We start from the raw sequence: 23,654 nt of genomic DNA, 5'->3' as shown, positions 1-23,654 counted from the left end.
GTTTTACGTCAGTAATCAGTAACACACTTGTATGTGTGTGGGTGTGTCCCCTCACCATGCCATCATGTCCAGCACTGAGCAGTGACTCTCCATCACTCAGAAAGCGAAGAGCCTCAGTGGAGCCACGGTGAGCGAGAGAGCGCCATACACAGGACTCTCCGGGAACTGACCACAACCTCATCTCTCCATCCAACGCCCCAGAACAGAGGAGCGAGAGAGAGGGGGACGGAGAGAACGATACACTGCGCACTGAACACTGATGACCTAACAGAGTCTGGAGGGAAAGAGGAAAGAGGGAAAGAGAGACAGAAGAAGAAAATGAAAGATACACAAAAAGAATAAGAAAGAAAAAGAGATAAGTACAAAGTGAAAACGACAGAGAGAGAACATTAACATGATAGCTAACAATTCAGACTCCAAGACCCATAATTCTCTGTTCACTTCCTGTTTCCTCCTCACCATGCAGTTCTCTTGTTTGATCCAGTCCCACATTCGCACTGCTCCGTCCCAGCAACCCACCGCCACCAGACTCCCCTCAGGGTCAAAGGTTACACAATTCAGAGGGGTGGGGTTCTCCAGAGATGCCTCCTGTTTCCCCTTCTGAGAAGACCACACCTACACACACACACACAGATACAGACGGACACACACACAGTAAATAATATGTTTATGTTGAATGACAAACTGTGTTTAATGTGAATTATTCTGACCTTCAGAGTGAAGTCTAAGGAAACTGTAGCAAAGTGCTTCCTGTCTTTGCTGACATCACATCCTGTTATCCTGTTGGAGTGGGCCATCAGGTGGGCCGTCCTACAGAGGCATTCAACACACTGATTTGTTATTTTTAGATCTTTAAACATCAAGACAGGCAGACAGACGGATATTTAGACAGAGAAGCTAACAAAGATCCAGACAGACAGATGTTCAGGTGGACAGAAAGATGTTCAGAAATAGATAAAAATGTTGAAGAAGACCTACAGATGTTGATTAAGAGAGACATATGCAAACAGACAGACAAATGTTCAGGTGCACAGACAGATGTTCAGAAAGAGATAAAAATGTTGAAGAAGACAGACGGATGTTGAGGAAGACAGACAGATGTTGATTAAGAGAGACAGATATCCAAACAGACAGACAGATGTTCAGGTGCACAGACAGATGTTCAGAAAGAGATAAAAAATGTTGAGGAAGACAGACAGATGCTGAAGAAGACAGAGACAGATGTTGAGGAAGAGAGACAGATGTTCAGGTGAACAAACAGATGCTCAGATGTTTAACAGATATTCAGACAGTTATTTATGCAGACAGTCAAAAACTGCTGAAGTTATTTCTTTCTTTGTAATATATTTCTTTCCCAACACACTGCACACTGACCTGCAACCACCGCTAACGTCCCAGGACTCTACCTGGCCGTCGTGCGAGGTGGTCCACAGAACACACTCATCCAGAAACACACAGCCCGAGATCCCGTCACAGTTACTAACCAATGACTTCACTTCCTGTTGTAAAAAAAAAAAGCAAAAGAGTTCCCCAAAAGGATTTGACGACTTTGAGAGAAAGACCTGTGTTACCTTTTCTACAACAAGATGAGAAAGAGGAGAGGAAGAAGATATAGCTGTGACCTGGTTGGTGTGTGTGTGGTAGAGATGGAGAGAACCCTGTTCTGTCCCCACTGCCACAAGAACTCCTGCAGGACTCAGGGACACACAGGACGGAGTCTGCTGAAATGTGGAAACCAGCTCGCTGCAGAATTACAGACACTGAATTACACACAAACACATCAAATGACACAAAAGACAATGACATAAATCTGTTCCCTGTAACACACTAAAGAATGTTTAAACCCTAGCAGCGTGCTCAGAGGGATCCATACCCAGCTTCCTGACGGGATTCTCTGGAGCTGTTCATCCATCTGACCGGGTGGATGTTTCCCTCCTCCACAGCTATTTTAGCCCAGGCATGAGCAGCTGAGGCCTCGGGTTCGTTCAGGGCTTGCTGTACAAACAGAGCTGGCCAATGGGAGAGTAGGGGGGCGTGGTGCTTCAGGAATGAATGACAAGCCACAAGCTCGTCGGAAAGGGCTGTAGTGGAAATTTTAAATATCATGAGTGTTATATGTGCTTTCATGGTAAATTCTGTGTGACAGACTAGAGAGAGAGAGAACAGGATACCGATGTTCCTGCCATAAATGTTCCTGCCATAAACATGGCATGTGTTAAACATGTGTTAAACATGTGTTAAACGGATAGGAACTAAGGGGAGTGTGGGTGCATGTGCTTGTTAAGATCTGACTTTACTGAGGTGACTGAGATGTCATATAAACACAAGCACACACACATACCAACACACACACACATACCAGGCTACACAAGCACACACCTAGGGTATAAAAGTGAGAGCTGAATCACTAAACTTGGCACTCTACACTTGTATGGAAGACGCCTTTTGCTGCAGTAAAATAAATATTATTTTTACTTCTTTGCTTTTACCACCAACTCTGTTTCTGACTGTGTTTTTTATCTGTAGATCAAACGTGCCACCACAGGGCAGTGGACATGAGGTTTATATGCAGGATTATAGCTGCAGTGGTGGCTCAAATGGTTAAGGCTCTGGTTTGTTGATCAGAAGATTGGGGTTCAAGCCTCAGCACTAAAACTGCCACTGTTGGGCAATTAAGCAAGGCCGTTAAACCCTCCGTGCTCCAGGGGTGCTGTATCGTGGCTGCCCCTGTGCTCCAACCTCCTCAGTTGAAGTATGCAAGGAAAAGAATTCCACTGTTCTGTAATGTATATGTGGTGATGATAAAAGTTTCTATCGCACAGTTTTCATTTCATTCATGCAAGTGTATTAAATCATCAAAATATTTCCTCTGGGTTTATATAGTCAGAGGTTTCACACTGCTCCTACTTTCCCTGGGTTAACACTGAATCCTGGATCTTCATAATCTGACCTTGTTTCACTCTGTACATTCCTAATCCCTACTGTAAACTTCTTCTTATTTGCATATTGCACATCAACCAATCTGATTGGATAAATTTAAGTTTAGAATGTTGACAACCCGAGGTTAAGACGTAACTAGTACAGGGTTTCCCGCTGCATTTTGCAGTTCGAGCAGCACGCCTAAGCTGGGAAACCCTACCGCCCCAAAGGCCGTCAAGTGCATCTCGGAGAATAGCACGGATGCGCTTCACACCGCAAGCAGGCACGCGCGCCACACGGCCGAAATGAGAGACAGACGTGGTCCGTCACTGTCTGGAGGATAACTAGCCAGTTGATAAAACGCGTGTCCGTGAGAACTGTAAATGGACTTATGTTTTGGGTTTATTTAATTCTGTTATTGTATTAGTCTATAGTTCTTGCAAATTTAAAGTAAGTTAGCTGGTGATTTTGTTGTTTGAGTTCTTCACCTGCTAGCTAGGTTGCACGTGCCAGTTTTTAATAATTGTTAAACGTAGTAAAGAGTCTGTGGTGTATCTCACAAAGAAGCCCTGCCCCCGAGCCCCGCCCCCCGCCCAACCGTACCGCCTTAACTAACAAATTTTCTGTAGTAGCTGAGATGGAGTAGATGTATGAACGTACCGGATGCCTCAGGACAGTGTGGCTTGTCCACTTCAATCCTCTTTTCTAATAAAAAAAAGTGAGAAAGTAATCAATAAGGAGGTGGGGCCAGATGTATGATACAAGAGCAAAGGGGTGGGGCTAAGTGGATTAGTAGTGATACACAACTCTTTACAAAAACTCTTTCAGATTGTTTTCAAACCTCACCGTACAGGATGTAATTCTCCATGAGGCTGCGCAGGAGTCCATGACGCACATTAGCATACAGGAAGTAGTAGCTGCACAGCAGGAAGTGCATTGGCTCCCACTTATCACATTTCAACTGGAGATGAAAATATAACCACAGTGAGATTTTCAGTAATCATGGGAAAGGTGAAGTGTGGAAATCAGGGAAGAGACACTGACCAGATGAGCAGGAAGCTGTGTGAGTGTGTCTGTGTCACAGTGCAGGAACGTATCGTTTCCATGAGGATCTGACTGCACCCACAAGTGAGCTATGGAAAAACAGCACGTGTTTTATGCTCTTATTTTTGTTCTCATCATCATCATCATCATCAAGTGCTTTGTGAATACGTTCTTGTCGTACCCGCAAGAATCATGTGTGCTCTGCTTATGTCCTCCGGATCAGACAGGAAAAGTCGTTCGAATGCTGATTTCACATCCGGATTGGTGAGAACGAAGGACTGGTCCGGTTCCGCACGCAAAGACGATCCGATCAGACTGCGTCAGAACAATATACAACATCTTTAAAATTAAGGGTTCTATAAAAAAGTTTTTAATGCACTGTGTAAATTATTGTTGTCTTAGTTGGAGCTCTGTCACAGATGCAGAGAAGAACCAAAAATGGGTTTTCGCAGTGATCCCACAGAACACTTAAAACAGACTGCTCTCCTAAACGCTTAAAAATGAAGGTTCTTTAATGGTTCTTGGGTAGGGTAGATGGTTCTATGTAGAAACTTTAACATACACCAAACTTTTACATGGCACAAAATGATCCTTGCAGTAGAAAAAGATTCTTTTGTCTATATGTTCTATTAAGAACCATTCACTGATTTGAAAATGGTTCTTCTTTGGCATCACTGTGGAAACCCCTATTTTAAGGTTCTTCCTGGAACCTTTATCTTTAGGCTTTAGAATAACTATTGTTTGTTCCTCAAAGAACCTTTCAGTGCCATTTTCCCACTACAAAGAAGCTTTTGCTCAATGGAAACATCCTGTGAATATTCACAGAACCAGCCAATCTGACCAAGAACCATTTAAGAACCTTAAGCCTGTAGAAAAGCCCACTGAAGAGGGTTTCTAACTTTCTTAAGAATATCAAATAATGAATGGTTCGGATTGGGAGACAGTCTACCTGCATCCCAAATGGCATCCCAAATTCAATGTAAATGTTAGGAAGGGCTGCATCATCTCAAATGGAACACTAACATGTTATTACTAACAGGAAGTAGAAGTTTCCCAGTCAAGTGAGTGAGTAAGTGACATACAGCTAAGTACGGTGTCCCATACTCAGAATTTGTTCTCTGCATTTAACCCATCCAAAGTGCACACACACAGCAGTGAACACACACACACACACCGTGAACACACACCCGTAGCAGTGGACAGCCATTTATGCTGCGGCGCCCGAGAGCAGTTGGGGGGTTTGGTGCCTTGCTCAAGGGCACCTCAGTCGTGGCCGGGCCGAGACTCGAACCCACAACCTTCGGGTTACGAGTCAGACTCTCTAACCATTAGGCCACAACTGCCCCACTGTAAACAATAAATAACATCAAATACAGCTATTCCGTGTCCGGGGATTGGGTCGCCGAGGCTCCCGCCTTCGACTCCCACCCAATCCACATTGCACCAGCCCCTTACGGTTTCTCTTGCAGGTGGTGGGCCCACAGGAGATCGGACCCACGTCGCTCCTTCAGGCTGAGCCCGGCCGGGCCCCGTGGGGTAAGACCCGGCAACCAGGCGCTCGCATGCGAGCCCCAACCCCGGGCCTGGCTCCAGGGTGGGGCCCCGGTTGCACCATACAGGGTGACGTCACGAACCTTGCTTTATCTTTCTTCATAAGGGGTTTTGAACTGCTCTTTGTCTGGCCCGTCACCCAGGACCTGTTTGCCTTGGGAGACCCTACCAGGGGCAGAAAGCCCCAGACAACATAGCTCCTAGGATCATTCAGGCACACAAACCCCTCCACCACAATAAGCTGGCGGTTCAAGGAGGGGGCGGGCTGGTGTGGGCTTGCTCATAGCCCCCCAGCTTAGCAGCCATGTGTTGGAGTTCACCCCGGTGTACGAGAGTGTTGTTTCCCTGCGCCTTCGGGTCAGGGAGCGGTCTCTCACTGTTATTTGTACTTACGGGCCAAATGGCAGTGTAGAGTACCCGACCTTCTTGGTGTCTCAGGGAGGAGCGCTGGAAAGTGCTCCGACCGGGGACTCCGTCGTTCTACTGGGGGACTTCAACGCTCACGTGGGCAGCGACAGTGACATCTGGAGGGGCGTGATTGGGAGGAACGGCCCCCCTGACCTGAACCCGAGTGGTGTTCTGTTATTGGACTTCTGTGCTAGTCACAGTTTGTCCATAACAAACACCATGTTCAGGCATAAGGGTGTCCATCAGTACACATGGCATCAGGACACCTTAGGTCGGAAGTCAATGATGGTTGTTTCATCTGACCTCTGGCCGTATGTCTTGGACACTCGGGTAAAGAGAGGGGTGGAGCGGTCAACTGATCACAACCTGGTGGTGAGTTGGATCCGATGGCCGGGAGGAAGTTGGACAGACTTGGCAGACCCAAACGTACTGTGAGGGTTCGCTGGGAACGTTTGGCAGAGTCTCCGGTCAGAGAGATCTTCGACTCCCACCTCCGGCAGAGCTTCAACCAGATCCCGAGGGAGGTTGGAGACATTGAGTCTGAGTGGACCATGTTCTCCACCTCCATTGTCAACACGGCCACGCGGAGTTGTGGCCGTAAGGTCTCCAGGTGCCTGTCGTGGCAGCAATTCCCGAACCCGGTGGTGGACCCCGGAAGTAAGGGATGCCGTCAAGCTGAAGAAGGAGTCCTATCGAGCCTGGTTGGCTTGGGGGACTCCGGAGGCAGCTGATAGGTACCGGAGGGCCAAGCGAGCTTCAGCTCGGTTGGTTGCAGAGGCAAAAACTCGGGTCTGGGAGGAGTTCAGTGAGGCCATGGAGAAGGACTATCGGTTGGCCTCGAAGAAATTCAGGAGGGGGAAGCAGTGCCCTGCTCACACTGTTTACAGTGGGAGTGGGAATCTGCTGACTTTGACTGGGGAGGAAGCAGAGGCAGAGGGCTCAGATGAAGACTCGGCAATCCCCCAAGCTGAGGTGGTTGAGAAGCTACTCAGTGGCAAGGCACCGGGGGTGGATGAGATCCGCCCTGAGTACCTCAAGTCTCTGGATGTTGTGGGGCTGTCTTGGTTGACACACCTCTGCAACATCGCGTGGCGGCTGGGGACAGTGCCTCTGGACTGGCAGACTGGGGTGGTGGTCCCTCTGTTTAAGAAGGGGGACAGGAGGGTGTGTTCCAACTACAGGGGGATCACACTCCTCAGCCTCCCCGGAAAAGTCTATGCCAGGGTACTGGAGAGGAGAATTCGGCCGATAGTCGAACCTCGGATTCAGGAGGAACAATGCGGGTTTCGTCCCGGTCGTGGAACACTGGACCATCTCTATACCCTCACCAGGTTGCTGGAGGGTTCATGGGAGTTTGCCCAACCAGTCCACATGTGCTTTGTGGATCTGGAGAAGGCATTCGACTGTGTCCCTCGTGGTGATCTGTGGGGAGTGCTCTGGGAGTATGGGGTCCGGGGCCCTCTGCTAAGGGCTGTCCGGTCCCTATGTGACCGGAGCAGGAGTTTGGTTCGCATTGCCAGCAGTAAGTCAGACTTGTTCCTGGTGCATTTCGGACTCCGGCAGGGCTGTCCTTTGTCACCGGTCCTGTTCATTATTTATATGAACAGGATTTCTAGGCGCAGTCGGGGGCCGGAGGGAGTCCGGTTTGGGGACCACGGGATTTCGTCTCTGCTTTTTGCAGATGATGTTGTCCTGTTGGCGTCTTCAAATCAGGACCTTCAGCGTGCACTGGGATGGTTTGCAGCTGAGTGTGAAGCGGCGGGGATGAGAATCAGCACCTCCAAATCCGAGGCCATGGTTCTCAGCCGGAAAAGGGTGGTTTGCCCCCTTCAGGTTGGTGGAAAGCTCCTGCCTCAAGTGGAGGAGTTTAAGTGTCTTAGGGGCTTGTTCACGAGTGAGGGAAGGATGGAGCAGGAGATTGACAGGCGGATCGGTGTATCTTCTGCGGTGATGCGGGCGATATACCGGTCTGTTGTGGTGAAGAAAGCTCTCTATTTACCAGTCGATCTACATTCCTACCCTCACCTATGGTCATGAGCTTTGGGTCATGACCGAAAGGACAAGATCCCGGATACAGGTGGCCAAAATGAGTTTCCTCCGCAGGGTGGCTGGGCGCTCCCTTAGAGATAGGGTGAGGAGCTCGGTCACTCAGGAGGAGCTCAGATTAGAGCCGCTGCTCCTCCACAACAAGAGGAGTCAGCTGAGGTGGCTTGGGCATCTGTTCCGGATGCCACCTGGACGCCTCCCTGGGGTTCCGGGCATGTCCAACCGGGAGGAGGCCCCGGGTAAGGACACGCTGGAGGGACTATGTCTCTCGGAGGAGCTGGAGGAAGTGTCTGGGGAGAGGGAAGTCTGGGTGTCCCTGCTCAGACTGCTGCCCCCGCGACCCGGCACTGGATAAGCAGTAGAAGATGGATGGATGGATGTATAAGAAATATATCTCATCCATTGGTGTGTTGTTGCCATCTTGAAATAGTTTTCTTATCCAGTGTCATAGCCTGGTAGCCCCGCCCCATTTCAACTACATAAGCAAAGCTGTCGGCATGAGTGCATGAAGTGTCCGACATTTCCACACTTGGTGTATTGGGTTGAATAAATGTGTTTCGGGTTCTTGAAGTAAACAACAACTTCTTGTGGTTCTACATCAATTCTGGACTCCAGAATGCATAAAGAAAGTCTTCACAGTTTCTTTACGGATTCATTGAATAATTAGATCCCTAAGAAAGTTTTAAGTTGCTAGAATCTATTGTGAACATGTATTAAAGCCCAACAAAGAACCATTAAAGGTTTATTTCTTGCTTATAACCATGTCATGGATTGATGTTTACCTCTGCAGACTTCGAGCCAGCTGGGAGAACTTGGCCATGGGCACTCTGGTTTTTGGGTTCCTGGCAAGTTTAATCACTTCCTGCCAGTTCAGTGAGTTGCATGTTGAGCTCAGATCAGTACACAGGTTCAACAGGAAGTGCAGATCTCTGTCTTTCAGACCTGTGGAGGGACGAGAAACAGAAGACAAGTTAGAAGGAGCTAGAAGACAATTAATTGCAAAAGAGTATGTCTCTGTTGTACAAACATTCTCAAAAGCTTCTGAAACCAAAATCTTACACTGAATTTCAACTTTGCTGTTTCAGTTTCGTCTAGCTAACTTCTAGGAAAGACGGGAAATTGTACCTGTTTGATGTGAACGTCTAATGTTAACAAAACAAGCGCCAAGCAAGCATCAATCAAGCACAATTTCCAGTCCTTCCATAACTCGGTCATAAAATACATGCAAATATAGAATGCAATGCTTTTTCTGCGCTCCTTGTCCACCAGCTAAAACATTTACTTTTTTTTCTGTCCTCACACACCAAACAAGCAGACACAGTGCTCCTGTTCGCAATTAGTGGCTCCAAAAAATTAATAAGCCTTCATTCGTCGGTTCTTTCATACCTTAATAAAAAGTATGATCAATGAAATACAAATATCTTTTTTGCTGTTCTGGTGTATTATGTTGTTTTAACATTAAAGTAATTGATTTCAAGAAAGTAGAGAAAATGTGTCAAAAAATTTATACAGTGCTCCAAAACCCAGTTAAACCACTGTGTTTATGATTATTAGTGATGATGATGATGATGGTGACGGTTAATCGGTACCGGTGGAGCTGACGGTCAGAGCAGCCAGGGTCCAGCTGAGTCCTGTTCCTGTGTACTGAGTCTGCAGCCTTATCAGTCCGTACTGAATGAGCTCACTCAGAGATGCGGGGAGACACTGCAGTTGCTCCTTCATCTGGAAAACAGGACCCCTGGGTTACCCGATTTACACTGTACTTTTTTTAACATGTTTTTAATCATCAAGGTTATTCTAGAATGTTTGACTGCAGTTTTCATTTTAGTCCATGATTATCATCATCATCATCATCATCATCATCAGTCAAACCCCTACATCAATTGCTAGTGGGCGGTCCTATCATTAGTTTCCACGATTATACTAGTTTAAAACTGCCATACAACAAATCAGACAGCCTCTCATTTATAAATTCAGGATGAAATGGATGTGTATAAAAATGTGTGTCTGTGTAGGGTATCACACACTTTTTACACACACACTATTTCCTATTATCTAACTTTTAGAATCTTCACACATACTGTGTATGGGGCTAAGTGTGTGTGTGGTGGAAAAGTGCACAATTCTATTAAATCACCAGCACCAACCCCACCTTTTCGAACGAGGCGTAGTTCCTGAGTTCCTGACAGGCCAAGCTGAGATACAGTGGACTCACTGATCCTTTCTTCATCAACAGTGTCTGGAGCTGCAGGTCCAAACACGTGAGGATAAACACGTGAGGTAAACATGTCAGGACAAAACACATCAGGATAAACACGTGAGGATAAACACATGAGGATAAACACGTGAGAATAAATAATTCGGTATGAACATGTGAAGACATATGTACATGATATATACATGAGGATAAACACATATGGATAAACACAATTAAAAACATATATAGATACGTCAGGATAAACACATGAAAATAAACACATAAGAATAAATAGATCAGGATAAACACATGAAGATAAACAGGATACGTACATCATTATCTGACTTGTACAGCTTTCCACACAAATTATAGTTTTGAAAGGTAATACATCATACTGGTTTATTAATATGCTAATACGAGACCTGATTATTGAAGGCAGAATCACTCAGCTTCTTCCCGTACACACTCAGTGCCTTCTGGACGATCTCCCTCCGGTCCGGCAGCAGTAAAGGCCCCAGCGGAAACATGGTGCAGCTTTTATTTTTGCTGATGATGTTGCAGAGAGATGAATCTGTGGTAACGCTCAGGACCAGGCACACACCCTGAGCAGAAAAGCCAATTAATTAGGACATTTTTAGGACATGTGATAAAATGTAAAAATATCTGCGTGCTTCATATTTAACATTTAAGGAAAGAGTCCCTAACAAAGCTGTTTTTAGGACATCGAAGTTTATGCTTCTTATAAGCCTACACTTCAGTTTCTTGCGATCAAGACAAGTTGCATTTATTATATTATTATCTTTAAGAAAGATAAAATAAAGGCTGTTGATGGAAAGACTGCTCTAATATAAGTGAGAACCTGCTTCACAGACATTTCCTAACATCTCACCATAAATAGATTAAAAAAAGTATGTAGTTTTTTTTAAAGAAAAATGTTTTAAATTAAATTGTGCACTCAAGTGTCACAGAGAAAAGAGCGCCATCTGCCAGCCAAGCTCCTGATCTGACTACTCTGCACTGCTGCCTTCATTCGTCACACCTTTAATAAAAGTTTCCATCTGCTTCCTGCCTTGTTCTTGCTTTCCACCTTGCAGCGCAAGTCGCTACAGTATATAAGCCTAAATAAATAGAACTATTCTATATGTACATAATTGGTTTACTTTATTGTTTCTATATTTCTATTTGTATGTATATTGTACTATTTATATTTTACATGATTTTGGCTCTGTGGCAAAATGGACAGAACACTGGCAAGCTGCTACTGTTCGCCCCTGAGTAAGGCCCTTAACCCTCTCTGCTCTGGAGTGCTGTATCATGGGTGACCCTGCGCTCTGACACCACCTTCCAAAGTTGGGACATGCCAGAAAAGTTCCCTTTCATCTCTGCCAGGTGGGCCAGAAAGGAATCCTAACTCCTGAGGGTTAAGGTTTCTAAGGATGTCAGCCACCTCCGGTGCTTCGGGGTTCAGCCATGACCACCCAGTCTCCTGCTCCTTATGTGTCAACACCTCCTAGGTAACCCTCTGCCAGCTCACTGTTTCAGGGCACCAGGCAAGGTGAGAACTGAAAGAGGCTAACACCTCTCTCAGACCACTTGGCATAGTGGAAGCTTCTGCCAGGTGTGTCCCAGTGGGTTCTGGTGGGTTCTGTGAGAAAAAGCAACAGAACCCGGTTTGCCTTACACCCTCCTTCCTTCAAGTTGTGCTGCCAACAGTTGTTGGCACAGACCCAGTGCATCCACGTACTCAATTATCCAGACGACTGACTGACTCGACTGGGCGTGGCAGTTGGGCATTGAGATTCAGTGCTTGCCCATATAAGGTCTTTAAACCTTATGCTCAACCCAGAGATGCCTGCGAGTTCTCCCTCTCAGAGAACCACCTTCTTGGGGTTTGTTTGTTATTCAGCCACAATGCAGGCATGTCTGTCTCCCACTTAAGGTATTTAATGGCATCTCCACCCCTTGGGGTTGGAATGCATATGGCAACTTCTGGCCAGGCGGATATGGCTTTGTTTACATCTAAGCAGTCATCCCACTGTACCCTATGACTTTCTCTTTACACCAGCCCCTTTGGGGGCTCAAAGCTCCACCTATACGCTATTCCCTATAGCTCTGCACATGTTACTAGTCACCAGGCTTAGGTGTACCTGGTGACATGTTCAATACTTATTTTACCCATTGTAAATAAAGGTTTCTATTCTTTGATGTTATTCCTCTAACTTGTGTTGCTGTTTCAAGTTGAACTTCCTCAAAGGGCTGAAAAATAAGTATACATCTCATCAGGGGCGGTTCTAGAGGCGGGGCCACAGGGGCCCTGGAATCTGAAATCTGATTGGCCACCGATTGGCCCCCATTCCATCAATCGTTGATGAGTAGAGCAACCGGAGGATTTTTCACAACGATCACAGATGCAATTCCACCCCCAAACAATTGGCGGCACTCGAGCGTTTGAAAAAGGAACGACTGCCGAAATGTATTTGCACCGTACTGGATAAATTATTTTGTGTGCTTGAATGTACCCTGTACTTGGCCCCTGAATGTAGCATGTGGCCCTTTAATGGCCCCTGTTACAGAAAAATCCTAAAACCGTCACTGCATCTCATGTCAAATTTCTGTGGTAGAAGAGGGATAAAACACTTGGCTGACATGCTGTCATAGGAAAATAATTAGCTTTTGGACTGATAACAGGAACTCTGCTTCATCACACACCCACATTTTATTATAACAGCACAACATGAGTATTTTATTCCTTATATATTATTTTCCTTGATATCTGTAAACTCTATTAGTGTGCGTTGTGTCACCTTAGGAACGCGTTGTGGAATCCATTCAGAAATGTTGTGTCCTTTATCATCGTGTACCAGATCTGCTCCGTCAACGAGTAAAGCCAGAGATTTGCCTTTCTTCACCACCTTCAGATGTGAGAGGAACTCCGACAGCAGATCACTGTTAAGGTTAACACAGTGTTTATTCTCCATTTCTGTGAAGATTTATCAGAGTTCCACAAGGTTCTTTTACAAATTTGAATCTGCTTCTTGTTCATATTGAAGGTTACTAGTAAAATTCTGTACACCTCCATAGAGCCCGCCCCTTTACCACAAAAACCTTCTAAAAATATTACCACAAATCCTTCTAAAACACTTACAAACCGTATGCTACTAAAAAAAGTAAACAAAAACCTCCATCACCTATAAGGTGTGTGTAAAGGAAGCTCCTCCTCTTGCTGCTTTCTCTTCCTTAGCCATTGGACCAGGCAGCGCAAAAGGGGCTCAACTCCAGAAGCTGAATGGCTGGCTGCTGTGGAGTAGGTTATGACATCACACATGGGAGCTTTCTTCATCTTGACCGGAGTTTGGAGTGCATGACTCAAAGCAGCCTGAGAGAGAGAGAGAGAGAGAGAGAGAGAGGGGAAAGAGAGAGATGTAGATGTTGATGTGTTGGATACTTGTTTCTTTAAGCTGCAAAGACATAATAAAATAACATTTTCATTACCATAAAAGCAGTTTTGCCAACTCCGGCCCCGCCCTCCACCAATAGAACTCCGCCTTTCTGCTGACATTCCTCGATTTTCTCTTTTGCCTTTAAAAGCAGCTTCGCTCTGCCGTAAAACTGCTGCCGTTGGGCATCCTGGTGCACTTCCTGTTCTTTAATCTCCGCAGTTAGATCCGCCTCATCTGAGTCCTGAGCATCCCAAGAGAAAACCAAATAATCTTTGTATTTCAGGTAAGGAGGAGTGGCCTCTGTGTCTGCCAGTCATGGTCTCTCTGTCTGTCAGTCTGATAAAGAGGTGTGGTCTTTCAATTTGTCTGTCAGTCTGCATGGTACAGGGGTGTGGCATCTCTGTCTTTCGGTCCCAGGATGGAAACTAAAATGTTTATAAAAGTAAATCTGCGTTATAATAATCATTGTAGTATTTTAGTTTTCACCTCCACAAAAATCTCCTGTATGGCAGACCACAGATGCTCCAGCACGGCCTTTGCGAAATCTTCCAGTCCGTTAACGTAGGCTTTTCCGTCTACGACTCCACCCCACTCACACGGGTAACTGCAGAGATACAGAAAGAAGAACCTTTACATACAACATCATTCCTCACATACTGTATAACATCTATTCATTCAGTAACTCTGCTTTTTCAGCAGCTCTAATAACGCTTCATAAAGCATGAATAAGCTACTGATTCTAACTCCTTTCTTCTACAGCTGTTTATTTTACTTATATGTCTTTCTCGGAGTTCATCAGAGAAAATAAACTTTAAGCTCTTCAGCTAAAATATAATAAATCTTCCATATGCAGAACTCACTTTTCCGTCACTCTGAAGCCGTCGCACTTGATCCGTTCCTTCAGTTCAGTCATTTTAGCTGCGGTTTCCTCAGATTCAGCTACAAAGTCGCCTCTCCAAGCCTCGGGCACTGAGCTAAACAAAAAGAAATAAGTAAAGAAATAAAAACAAATATAAATAAGTAAAGAAATAAAAACAAATATAAATAAGTAAAGAAATAAAAAAATAAGTAAAGAAATAAAAACAAACATAAATAAGCAAATAAATAAATAGTAAAAACAAATAGAAATAAGTAAACAAATAAAAAAGAAATAAGAAATAAAACAAATATAAATAAGTAAAGAGATAAAAACAAATATAAATAAGTAAACAAATAAAAAAGTAAACAAATAAAAACAAACAAATAAGCAAACAAACAAACAAACAAATAAATAAATAATAAAAACAAATATAAATAAGTAAGGGGCACGGTGGCTTAGTGGTTAGCACGTTCGCCTCACACCTCCAGGGTCGGGGTTCGATTCCCGCCTCCACCTTGTGTGTGTGGAGTTTGCATGTTCTCCCCGTGCCTCGGGGGTTTCCTCCGGGTACTCCGGTTTCCTCCCCCGGTCCAAAGACATGCGTGGTAGGTTGATTGGCATCTCTGGAAAATTGTCCGTAGTGTGTGATTGCGTGAGTGAATGAGAGTGTGTGTGTGCCCTGTGATGGGTTGGCACTCCGTCCAGGGTGTATCCTGCCTTGATGCCCGATGACGCCTGAGATAGGCACAGGCTCCCCGTGACCCGAGATAGTTCAGATAAGCGGTAGAAAATGAATGAATGAATGAATAAATAAGTAAACAAATAAAAAAATAAGCAAATAAATAAATAAATAATAAAAACAAATATAAATAAGTAAACAAATAAAAAAGAAGTAAGTAAAGAAATAAAAACAAATATAAATAAGTAAACAAATAAAAAATAAGTAAACAAATAAAAACAAACATAAATAAGCAAATAAATAAATAAATACTAAAAACAAATATAAATAAGTAAACAAATAAAAACAAACAAACTCACTGCTATTCTAATCAACTACAGGGTAGAAAGTTTATCATATGTATATTTAATAAACAAAATAAAGCTTTTAAGCATTAAAGCGAGTCTTAAAGTCGCGCTCCAGAAGGTGAATGCGTACCTGAGAAACTGAGGAGATCTGAAGTAGAAGAACATGCGGCTTGGAGCGGAATCAGAAAACACGGCCTGGAACTGACGAATTTCCATCTCTGTGACTGACAGACCGTCAGGAGCCGACTTCAGCTGACACACAGAAATATAAAGATAGAAATGTTTACCTCGCACATAAAAATGCAGTTTAACTCCACAAGGACCAGATTGAAAACTTTAGATTTTTAATATATAATTGCCAGACGTTACACATGATTGTGACATTACTGCGATTTATAAAGCATTACTGAAGATTAGAAAAATGCTTACAAAATAAAAAACTAATGTTTTCTATTAATATTTTTATCTATTATAAAAAAAAAATGCTGTGTTTTTTACTTCTAGCTTAGAGTTTTGTTCAATATCAACACAAAAATTATAAAAAATATAACAAGGAGCTGATACAATGTTATGTACCTTTTATAATGTTTTTAAAAAATAAATGTATGTCTTTTTTATTTTTCTCCTTTTTTACATTCTGGCAATTTCTAAAGTCTTCAAAAAAAAAAAAATAAAAAAAAAAAATACATTTTTTGTCTTCACTGGAAGGATGCTAAAAGAATAATACTGTGTTTGTGATTTAATCCAGTTTTTTTTACATTTGATAAATAAATAAATAAATAAAGTAGAAATCCAGGAGGAACTGATCAGTGTTTAGTGTAAAATTTCAAGCTAAAAAAATTATTTCTACACTTTATATAGCTGTAATGTATTGTGTGTGTGTGTGTGTGTGTGTGTGTGTGTGTGTAGTTCAACACATTCAGTATATACAGGGGTGTGAAAAAGTGCTGGTTTTTAACTTTTTTGGACGTTTGTCACACTTTAATGTTTCAGATCATCAAACAAATTTAAATATTAGTCAAAGATAACAAGTAAACACAACATGCAGTTTTTAAATGAAGGTTTTTTTATTATTAAGGGAAAACAAAATCCAAACCCACATGGCCCTTTGTGAAAAAGTTACTTCAGGACCTGGAAGACTTGCTGTGATAAATGGAACCAAGAATTCTGCTCTCTACCAAAAAATCCAATGTGCGGCCATCTGTTCGTGACCTCAAGCTGAAGTGAACTTGGGTTCTGCAGCAGGACAATGATCTAAAACACACCAGCAAGTCCACCTCTGAATGGCTGAAGAAAAACAAAATGAAGACTTGTGGCCTAGTCAAAGTCCTGACCTGAATCCTATTGAGATGCTGTGGTATGACCTTAAAAAGGCGGTCCATGCACGAAAACCCTCCAATGTGGCTGAATTACAACAATTCTGCAAAGATAAATGGACCAAAATTCCCCCACAGCGCTGTAACAGACTCATTTCAAGTTGTCGCAAACACTTGATTGCAGTTCTTGCTGCTAAGGGTGGACCAACCAGTTATTAGGTTTAGGGGGCAAACACTTTTTCACACAGGGCCATGTGGGTTTGGATTTTGTTTTCCCTTAATAATTAAAAACATTTATTTAAAAACTGCATGTTGTGTTTACTTGTGTTATTTTTGACTAATGTTTAAATTTGGTTGATGATCTGAAGCATTACAGTGTGACAAACATGCAAAAAAAAAATTGAAAATCAGAAAGAGGGCAAACTTTTTTTTAATACCACTGTATATAATAAATGTGATCTGGTGAGCAGATCCCAGATCTGCTGGATATAGCATTCATATTAATTCATATAAAACAGCATGAATAAATAAACAGTCAATAAATTGTTTGTTAAAGTAATGAATAAACAATTTTTTTTTCAGTTCCTACCCAGCTGTAGTGCGGCAGGTCAGGCAGCGAGGGCCGTGGTGGCACCAGGCCGTATCTCTGTCCCAGAATTCCCAGCAGCACCTGTGAGCGAGAGACCTCCTGGAGGCAGATCTCAGTGGCACGTGCCGATTCGTCCTCGGTGACGCCCCAGCGCAGGTCCACTTCCTGCAGGTGGAGGCAGAGGGGGGCGGCTCGCCGCCGTAACTCCGGGAAAACGCTGCGGACCAGGACGTCTCGCTCGCCGTGCATGTCTCTGAACGTAGACGAGATAAAGATGCGCACACCGCGCCACCTGACAAGGGGAAGAGCGAGAACATTTCACTGCAACAGATCCTGTGCAACTTTCAGAGAATGATATGAATTTAATAGGAACATATTAGATCTAATCTCTCACTCTCACTCATTTTCTACCGCTTATCCGAACTACCTCGGGTCACGGGGAGCCTGTGCCTATCTCAGGAGTCAGCGGGCATCAAGGTAGGATACACCCTGGACGGAGTGCCAACCCATCACAGGGCACACACACACTCTCTCATTCACTCACACAATCACACACTACGGACAATTTTCCAGAGATGCCAATCAACCTACCATGCATGTCTTTGGACCGGGGGAGGAAACCGGAGTACCCGGAGGAAACCCCCGAGGCACGGGGAGAACATGCAAACTCCACACACACAAGGTGGAGGCGGGGATCGAACCCCCAACCCTGGAGGTGTGAGGCAAACGTGCTAACCACTAAGCCACCGTGCCCCCCTAGATCTAATCTCTGTTTCTTATTGTTGAGAATAAAAATGATTTGAAATAAATATTCTGTCAAAAACGAATGAAGTAAAAAATTATTGTTTGTAACAAAAAGAAGAAATTATAGATTTATAGATTATAAAAATAAATTATAGATTCATTCACTACATTTTCATTTTCATTATTTTTTATTAATTTTATTTTTTCTCTTTTTTAATTTTATTTCTTTACTCCCATTTCTTTCCCTTTTTTCTTATATTTTTTTTATTTCTGCATTATTTCATTTGCAGTTTATGACACCCGTCCTTTTTATAGTATATTAATAAATAAACTTTTTTTTAGTTTTCATTTTTTTTAGTTTTTTCCATTTTAACTTTTTTTTACATTTTATTTGAGCAACACACTTTCACCACGCTTTCCTTTTCCTGTTTTTCTTTTGCCTTTTCTTGATTTTTTTTTTTTATTTTAATTCTCACAAATTTTTTTTAACCTTATTTCTTTTCTGCTACTTTCTTTTTTTTACCCTTTTTTCCACAGGTGGCAAGTTTATGTTAAGTAAATGTCTGTTTTTAAGTAAGTGTCACTTTTTTAATACATTTCCCAGAGAATTGACATCATTTTTTTTTCCAGAAAATAGTGGACGTGTTTAGATTGTTTACTTAGTATATAATAATTAATTGTGCTCTGACGTACCTGAGTTTGGGAACCTCAGGCAGGGGCACAACGTCGCACGTTCTCTCGGGTTTCTCGGTGGAACCTGCTGGAGGAGGGATCTTGTGCAGTTTGTCGATTTGCTCCACGTGATCCAGAAGCCTGGAGGAACCTCGCTCTGAAATGAACCTGCAGGGAAAACAATTCATTGTAATCATCGACTCATACGGGCTGAGTCTACAGGATCACAACGCTACACAATAAACAATACACAACTACACAACACACAATACAATAATATCTGTAGCTCTGGTTCACATTTACCCAAACCCACATCTAAAGCTCAGATCTGCAATTAAGAATAAAACTCTACTAATTATACTCCAGATAAATATTAAGACTGAATAACTGCATTAAGTAATAAGTTGTGAAAGTGTCACACTTAAAACTGCACACACTCCAATCAGACGTCGACAGAGTTACAATCCTCTTAGACCGCGCAGAATTTTAGTAAATCAGAAAAAAAATTTTTTAGTAGATCACATCTAATCTGAAAAACGTAAAATATTGCTTATTTATTATAAACACTTTAGTGCACCTGCGATCTTTGGTTCACTGAGCTCTTTATCAAGGAACGTGATGTTACCTGAGGATCTGCTCACTGAAACCATACAGCGTCACGTTTTTAGGGTCATCTGACAAATCTATGTTACTGTTCCTGTAAAAACAATCAGATCACGAGAGAACGTCAATCAGACTGAATAGATAAAACGTCCGAAATATAAACAAATACAAATAATATGGAGATAAACATGGAGTTTCCTCCTGTTTTTATTCATGTCTCACTCCACAGTGGTGTTAATATGAAGCTCATATGAAAGTAGACACTCAGGACTAAGAATTTGCAGAGTTTTATCAGTATTTCTGTTTTTCTCTACAATACTAGACGTGATATTCATAGAAAAACTATGAAAAGTTATTTTCTTCAGACTAAATGTTGATATCAAACACATTTCTGTTCTCTGAGATGCTCCAAGTTCTTGTTCACCTAAAAATCAGCTCAGATTTCTCTTCAACACTAAAATTCAGTGTAAGATTCTCAACAGAGGGAAAAACACACCTCTAATACACACCGATGCATCGGGATCTCGGATAACAAAAAAAAGGAGTTTGCAAAAGCTTGTGAGAAGGTTTTGTTCAACTCCCACCCTAGATACATCTCAAAAGGCTCAAATGTATGGAGTCAAAAAAATAAAACATTTTGCTAACACATTTTGGTGCTACACTTCACAGTAGGTAAATTAAAACATTTTCAGCTTGTTATATTTACTAAAAGGAGAAACTGAAGAGAACTTACGAACATCTGATTAAAATGTTCACCACTAAAGGTTCGCTGATGGAAAGTTTCTGAAATCTTTTAACTGCCAACGTCATCCACCAGTCAATATTATATTCACCAACGAGGATGATGTTATCCACCTGAGTGACAAAAAATATAAGAGACAAACACCTAAGTGAAGGTCATTTAAAGGTGGGGTCTCTGATTTTTGAAAGCCAATGTTGACATTTGAAATCACCAAAACAAACACGCCCCTAACCCAAATGGGTCCCACCCCTGTATCGATAGCTCCGCCCACACATACATACGTAACCCAGGCAACTAATGGAAAGAAATGTGTCTATCATAGCTGAAGGGAAGAACAATACGATTGCAGATAAACAAACAAGCAAAAATGACACACAAGCATAATCATATAAAGGACAAAGGCATATATTAGTTCTGTGTAACAAAAAAAAACCAACGTTACTCACCTATCGAGAAGGAAAAAAGCGCCTCGGCGTCTTAAGTAAAGTTGGTCACATATTCACAGATTGGAGTTTCCCGAGTCAATAACTCCTGAGCTAAACACTGTTACTACACAAATAACACCTCTTTTCTATCATAGTAATGTAGAGAGGCAGCTACAACCCACTTTCCACTACAACTACAACAATCATAAAAATTATACAAAAAAGTATTTTCCCCCAAATAAGTGTTGTAGTATAACTATCAGGACATCAGCGATGTGTGAGCTGGTAACAGTATGGTGTATTACAGTGAAGTTATTGACTGTTTTTAAAGTATTCACTTTTCGGGTTTTGCACTTTGCAGATGGTCCCTAGGAATCTGTCTCTCAATCGTCTGCACAGAGACTTGTGTATTTTGTCCACCGTGGAGGAAAGCTGTTGTAGTTGTAGTGGAAAGTGGGTTGTAGCTGCCTCTCTACATTACTACGATAGAAAAGAGGTGTTATTTGTGTAGTAACAGCGTTTAGCTCAGGAGTTATTGACTCAGGAAACTCCAATCTGTGAATATGTGACCAACTTCCTGCTCCTTCAGTTCTCTCCAGCGCTGGAAAGCTGATCCTATATTAACACGTCCTACTTCTTACCTTATCGTAAGCCTTTCTTCGCTTTCTTTCTTTGTTTTTATCCTCCATGTCACTGTTAAAACCGCTTTCTGCTAATGTCACACATGCGCACTGAACACACTCTACGCCCATATTGACAAGACACGCCCCTTTTCTGCTCATTGACTACATATTTGTTTTGTTTTTGTTTGATTTTTGTTTATTATTCGGCCCGACTCAGTTTTCTGAAGCATTTCTCAAAAATCGGAGACCCCACCTTTAAAGGTATTAAAGCTACATCTGGGTTCATATCAGCTCTAAGTGGAGACCTTTGTTTTGTCCTCAAGAAGCTTGGAGAAGAAGTAGTTGTGTGGGATCTTCTGAGACGAATCGGAAAATTCCTGACAGAAAGAAGACACCGAAAGTGACGTTTCATCGTTGCACAAACATCTACAAACGCACAAACGTGAACTTTTGACTTAACAATAAATAGAAATAAGTAAATGTTATAAAATGATATAATAAGAAATAATGGTGAATTAATTAAAACAAATCGTATTCTTTATTATAGTTACGTTAAAAAAAAACTCAACAATTTGTTTTAGTTTTATAGGAAAATAAACCACACTGATTCAGATGCAAATATCCATCGATTTATAAAACACAACCACTTACCAAGATCAGCTTGCTTATTTTCTTAACGTTCTCCAAAAGTCCGTCTGACTTGATCTGGATTTCCTGTATGGCTTCATCGTCTCCCAGGAGGAACTGCGTGTGTTCGCTGCAGAAGCGGATCATCATGGCCAGGAGTAACCCCGCCTCCAAGGACTATAGAACACAGAGCGAGAGGACGAACTGAGCCGCATGACATCGTTGTAGAAAACAAAACAAAAACATGTGTGTACTATGTTTTGGGAAGTTCATGGGAACGTCCTTGTTTATGCTCACAGAGGTCGAGAGGTTTGTGTTCTCCGTGTTTCCGTCTGCAGGCTCTGTAGGGAGGCTGAAATCCGCTCTTCTCAGATTACTAGACCAGGGAGCGCTCATGAAGATGATGAGCGTGTGTCCTGACAGAGGAGGGATATTGTACCTGCAGGAGATCTGTACAGATTTGTCCAGGGCCTGACGATAACGCTGCAGCAGCTCTGGAGCACAGCTCCTCGATCTGAGAGAAAGAGAGAGAGTTAGAGTGAGTGTGAGATTGAGAGAGAGTGTGAGAGAGAGAAAGTGACAGTGAGTGAGCAAGAGAGAGAGAGAGAGAGAGAGAGAGAGAGTGTGTGTGAGAAAGAGTGTGAGAGTGAGTGAGAGATGGAGAGGAGGAGTGAGAGAGAAAAAGTGTGTGAGATTGAGAGAGCGTGTGAGAGAGCGAGAGAGAGAGAGAGAGAGAGAGAGAGAGAGAGAGAGAGAGAGAGAGAGAGAGAGTGAGTGAGTGAGAGAGGGAGAGGAGGAGTGAGAGAGAGAGAGAGAGAGAGAGAGAGAGAGAGAGTGTGTGTGAGAGAGAGAGAGTGAGAGAGTGTGTGAGAGAGAGAGAGAGAGAGAGAGAGAGAGAGAGAGAGAGAGTGTGAGAGTGTGAGAGTGAGTGAGAGGGAGAGGAAGAGTGAGAGAGAGAAAGAGAGAGAGTGAGAGTGTGAGAGTGAGTGAGAGAGGGAGAGGAGGAGTGAGAGAGAGAAAGTGCGAGAGAGAGAGAGAGAGAGAAGAGAGAGAGAGAGAGAGAAAGAGAGAGAGTGAGAGAGTGAGTGTGTGAGAGTGTGAGAGTGAGTGAGAGAGGGAGAGGAGGAGAGAGAGAGAGGGAGAGAGAGAAAGGTTAAAACATGTGGTTAGCTACGGGATCGATGTGTCAGGTTGATGCTAAGCTGTTGCTAGGTTACAGGTCTAGTACAGTTACAGTGTACAGCAAAAAAAGCTGTGAGTTTTAAACAGCCATCAGTATGACTGACTTTATACACCTTCAAACTGTGATAAAGAATTAAGAGTGAACCAGAAATTCATATGAAATGAGTTTCAGAGCTTTACAGTGTCACATGACTGCATTGTTGTGATGAACTTTAAATACAATGCAAAAAAAACAACTCCTTTCATTTGTTTCAGTTAATTACCAAGCAGATCTGTGGATTTTAATTTTTTTTACTGAAGTGATGAAGGTATGGGGGGCACGGTGGCTTAGTGGTTAGCACGTTCGCCTCACACCTCCAGGGTTGGGGGTTCGATTCCCGCCTCCGCCTTGTGTGTGTGGAGTTTGCATGTTCTCCCCGTGCCTCGGGGGTTTCCTCCGGGTACTCCGGTTTCCTCCCCCGGTCCAAAGACATGCATGGTAGGTTGATTGGCATCTCTGGAAAATTGTCCGTAGTGTGTGATTGCGTGAGTGAATGAGTGTGTGTGTGTGTGTGCCCTGCGATGGGTTGGCACTCCTGACGCACAGGCTCCCCGTGACCCGAGGTAGTTCGGATAAGTGGTAGAAAATGAGTGAGTGAGTG

At 43.0% G+C, this 23,654-nt stretch overlaps 1 protein-coding gene across 2 annotated transcripts in view; it reads right to left on the bottom strand.

The window, feature by feature from the left end:
* tep1 (telomerase-associated protein 1) overlaps positions 1–23,654 on the bottom strand; it is a 48,222-nt gene that overhangs the window by 12,893 nt on the left and 11,675 nt on the right. For both annotated transcript variants that reach the window (XM_060887667.1, XM_060887668.1), the window contains exons 13-39: positions 22,129–22,345; positions 21,856–22,008; positions 21,510–21,581; positions 20,148–20,269; positions 19,437–19,508; positions 18,833–18,979; positions 17,396–17,687; positions 15,621–15,742; positions 14,466–14,579; positions 14,092–14,209; positions 13,658–13,846; positions 13,354–13,541; positions 12,970–13,111; positions 10,588–10,767; positions 10,121–10,213; positions 9,558–9,690; positions 8,751–8,910; positions 4,145–4,278; positions 3,964–4,052; positions 3,766–3,880; positions 3,580–3,624; positions 1,874–2,081; positions 1,623–1,743; positions 1,375–1,499; positions 711–810; positions 460–615; positions 56–274 (exon numbers count right to left, since the gene is read on the bottom strand). In XM_060887667.1, coding sequence (XP_060743650.1) covers positions 56–274; positions 460–615; positions 711–810; positions 1,375–1,499; positions 1,623–1,743; positions 1,874–2,081; positions 3,580–3,624; positions 3,766–3,880; positions 3,964–4,052; positions 4,145–4,278; positions 8,751–8,910; positions 9,558–9,690; positions 10,121–10,213; positions 10,588–10,767; positions 12,970–13,111; positions 13,354–13,541; positions 13,658–13,846; positions 14,092–14,209; positions 14,466–14,579; positions 15,621–15,742; positions 17,396–17,687; positions 18,833–18,979; positions 19,437–19,508; positions 20,148–20,269; positions 21,510–21,581; positions 21,856–22,008; positions 22,129–22,345 — 3,826 coding nt within the window. The remainder of the gene's footprint in view (positions 1–55; positions 275–459; positions 616–710; positions 811–1,374; positions 1,500–1,622; positions 1,744–1,873; positions 2,082–3,579; positions 3,625–3,765; positions 3,881–3,963; positions 4,053–4,144; positions 4,279–8,750; positions 8,911–9,557; positions 9,691–10,120; positions 10,214–10,587; positions 10,768–12,969; positions 13,112–13,353; positions 13,542–13,657; positions 13,847–14,091; positions 14,210–14,465; positions 14,580–15,620; positions 15,743–17,395; positions 17,688–18,832; positions 18,980–19,436; positions 19,509–20,147; positions 20,270–21,509; positions 21,582–21,855; positions 22,009–22,128; positions 22,346–23,654) is intronic.

The sequence above is a fragment of the Tachysurus vachellii genome, chromosome 15 (assembly GCF_030014155.1).
Source record: "Tachysurus vachellii isolate PV-2020 chromosome 15, HZAU_Pvac_v1, whole genome shotgun sequence".
NCBI classification, from domain to species: Eukaryota; Metazoa; Chordata; class Actinopteri; order Siluriformes; family Bagridae; genus Tachysurus; species Tachysurus vachellii.
This window is presented reverse-complemented; position numbering and strand designations above follow the sequence as displayed.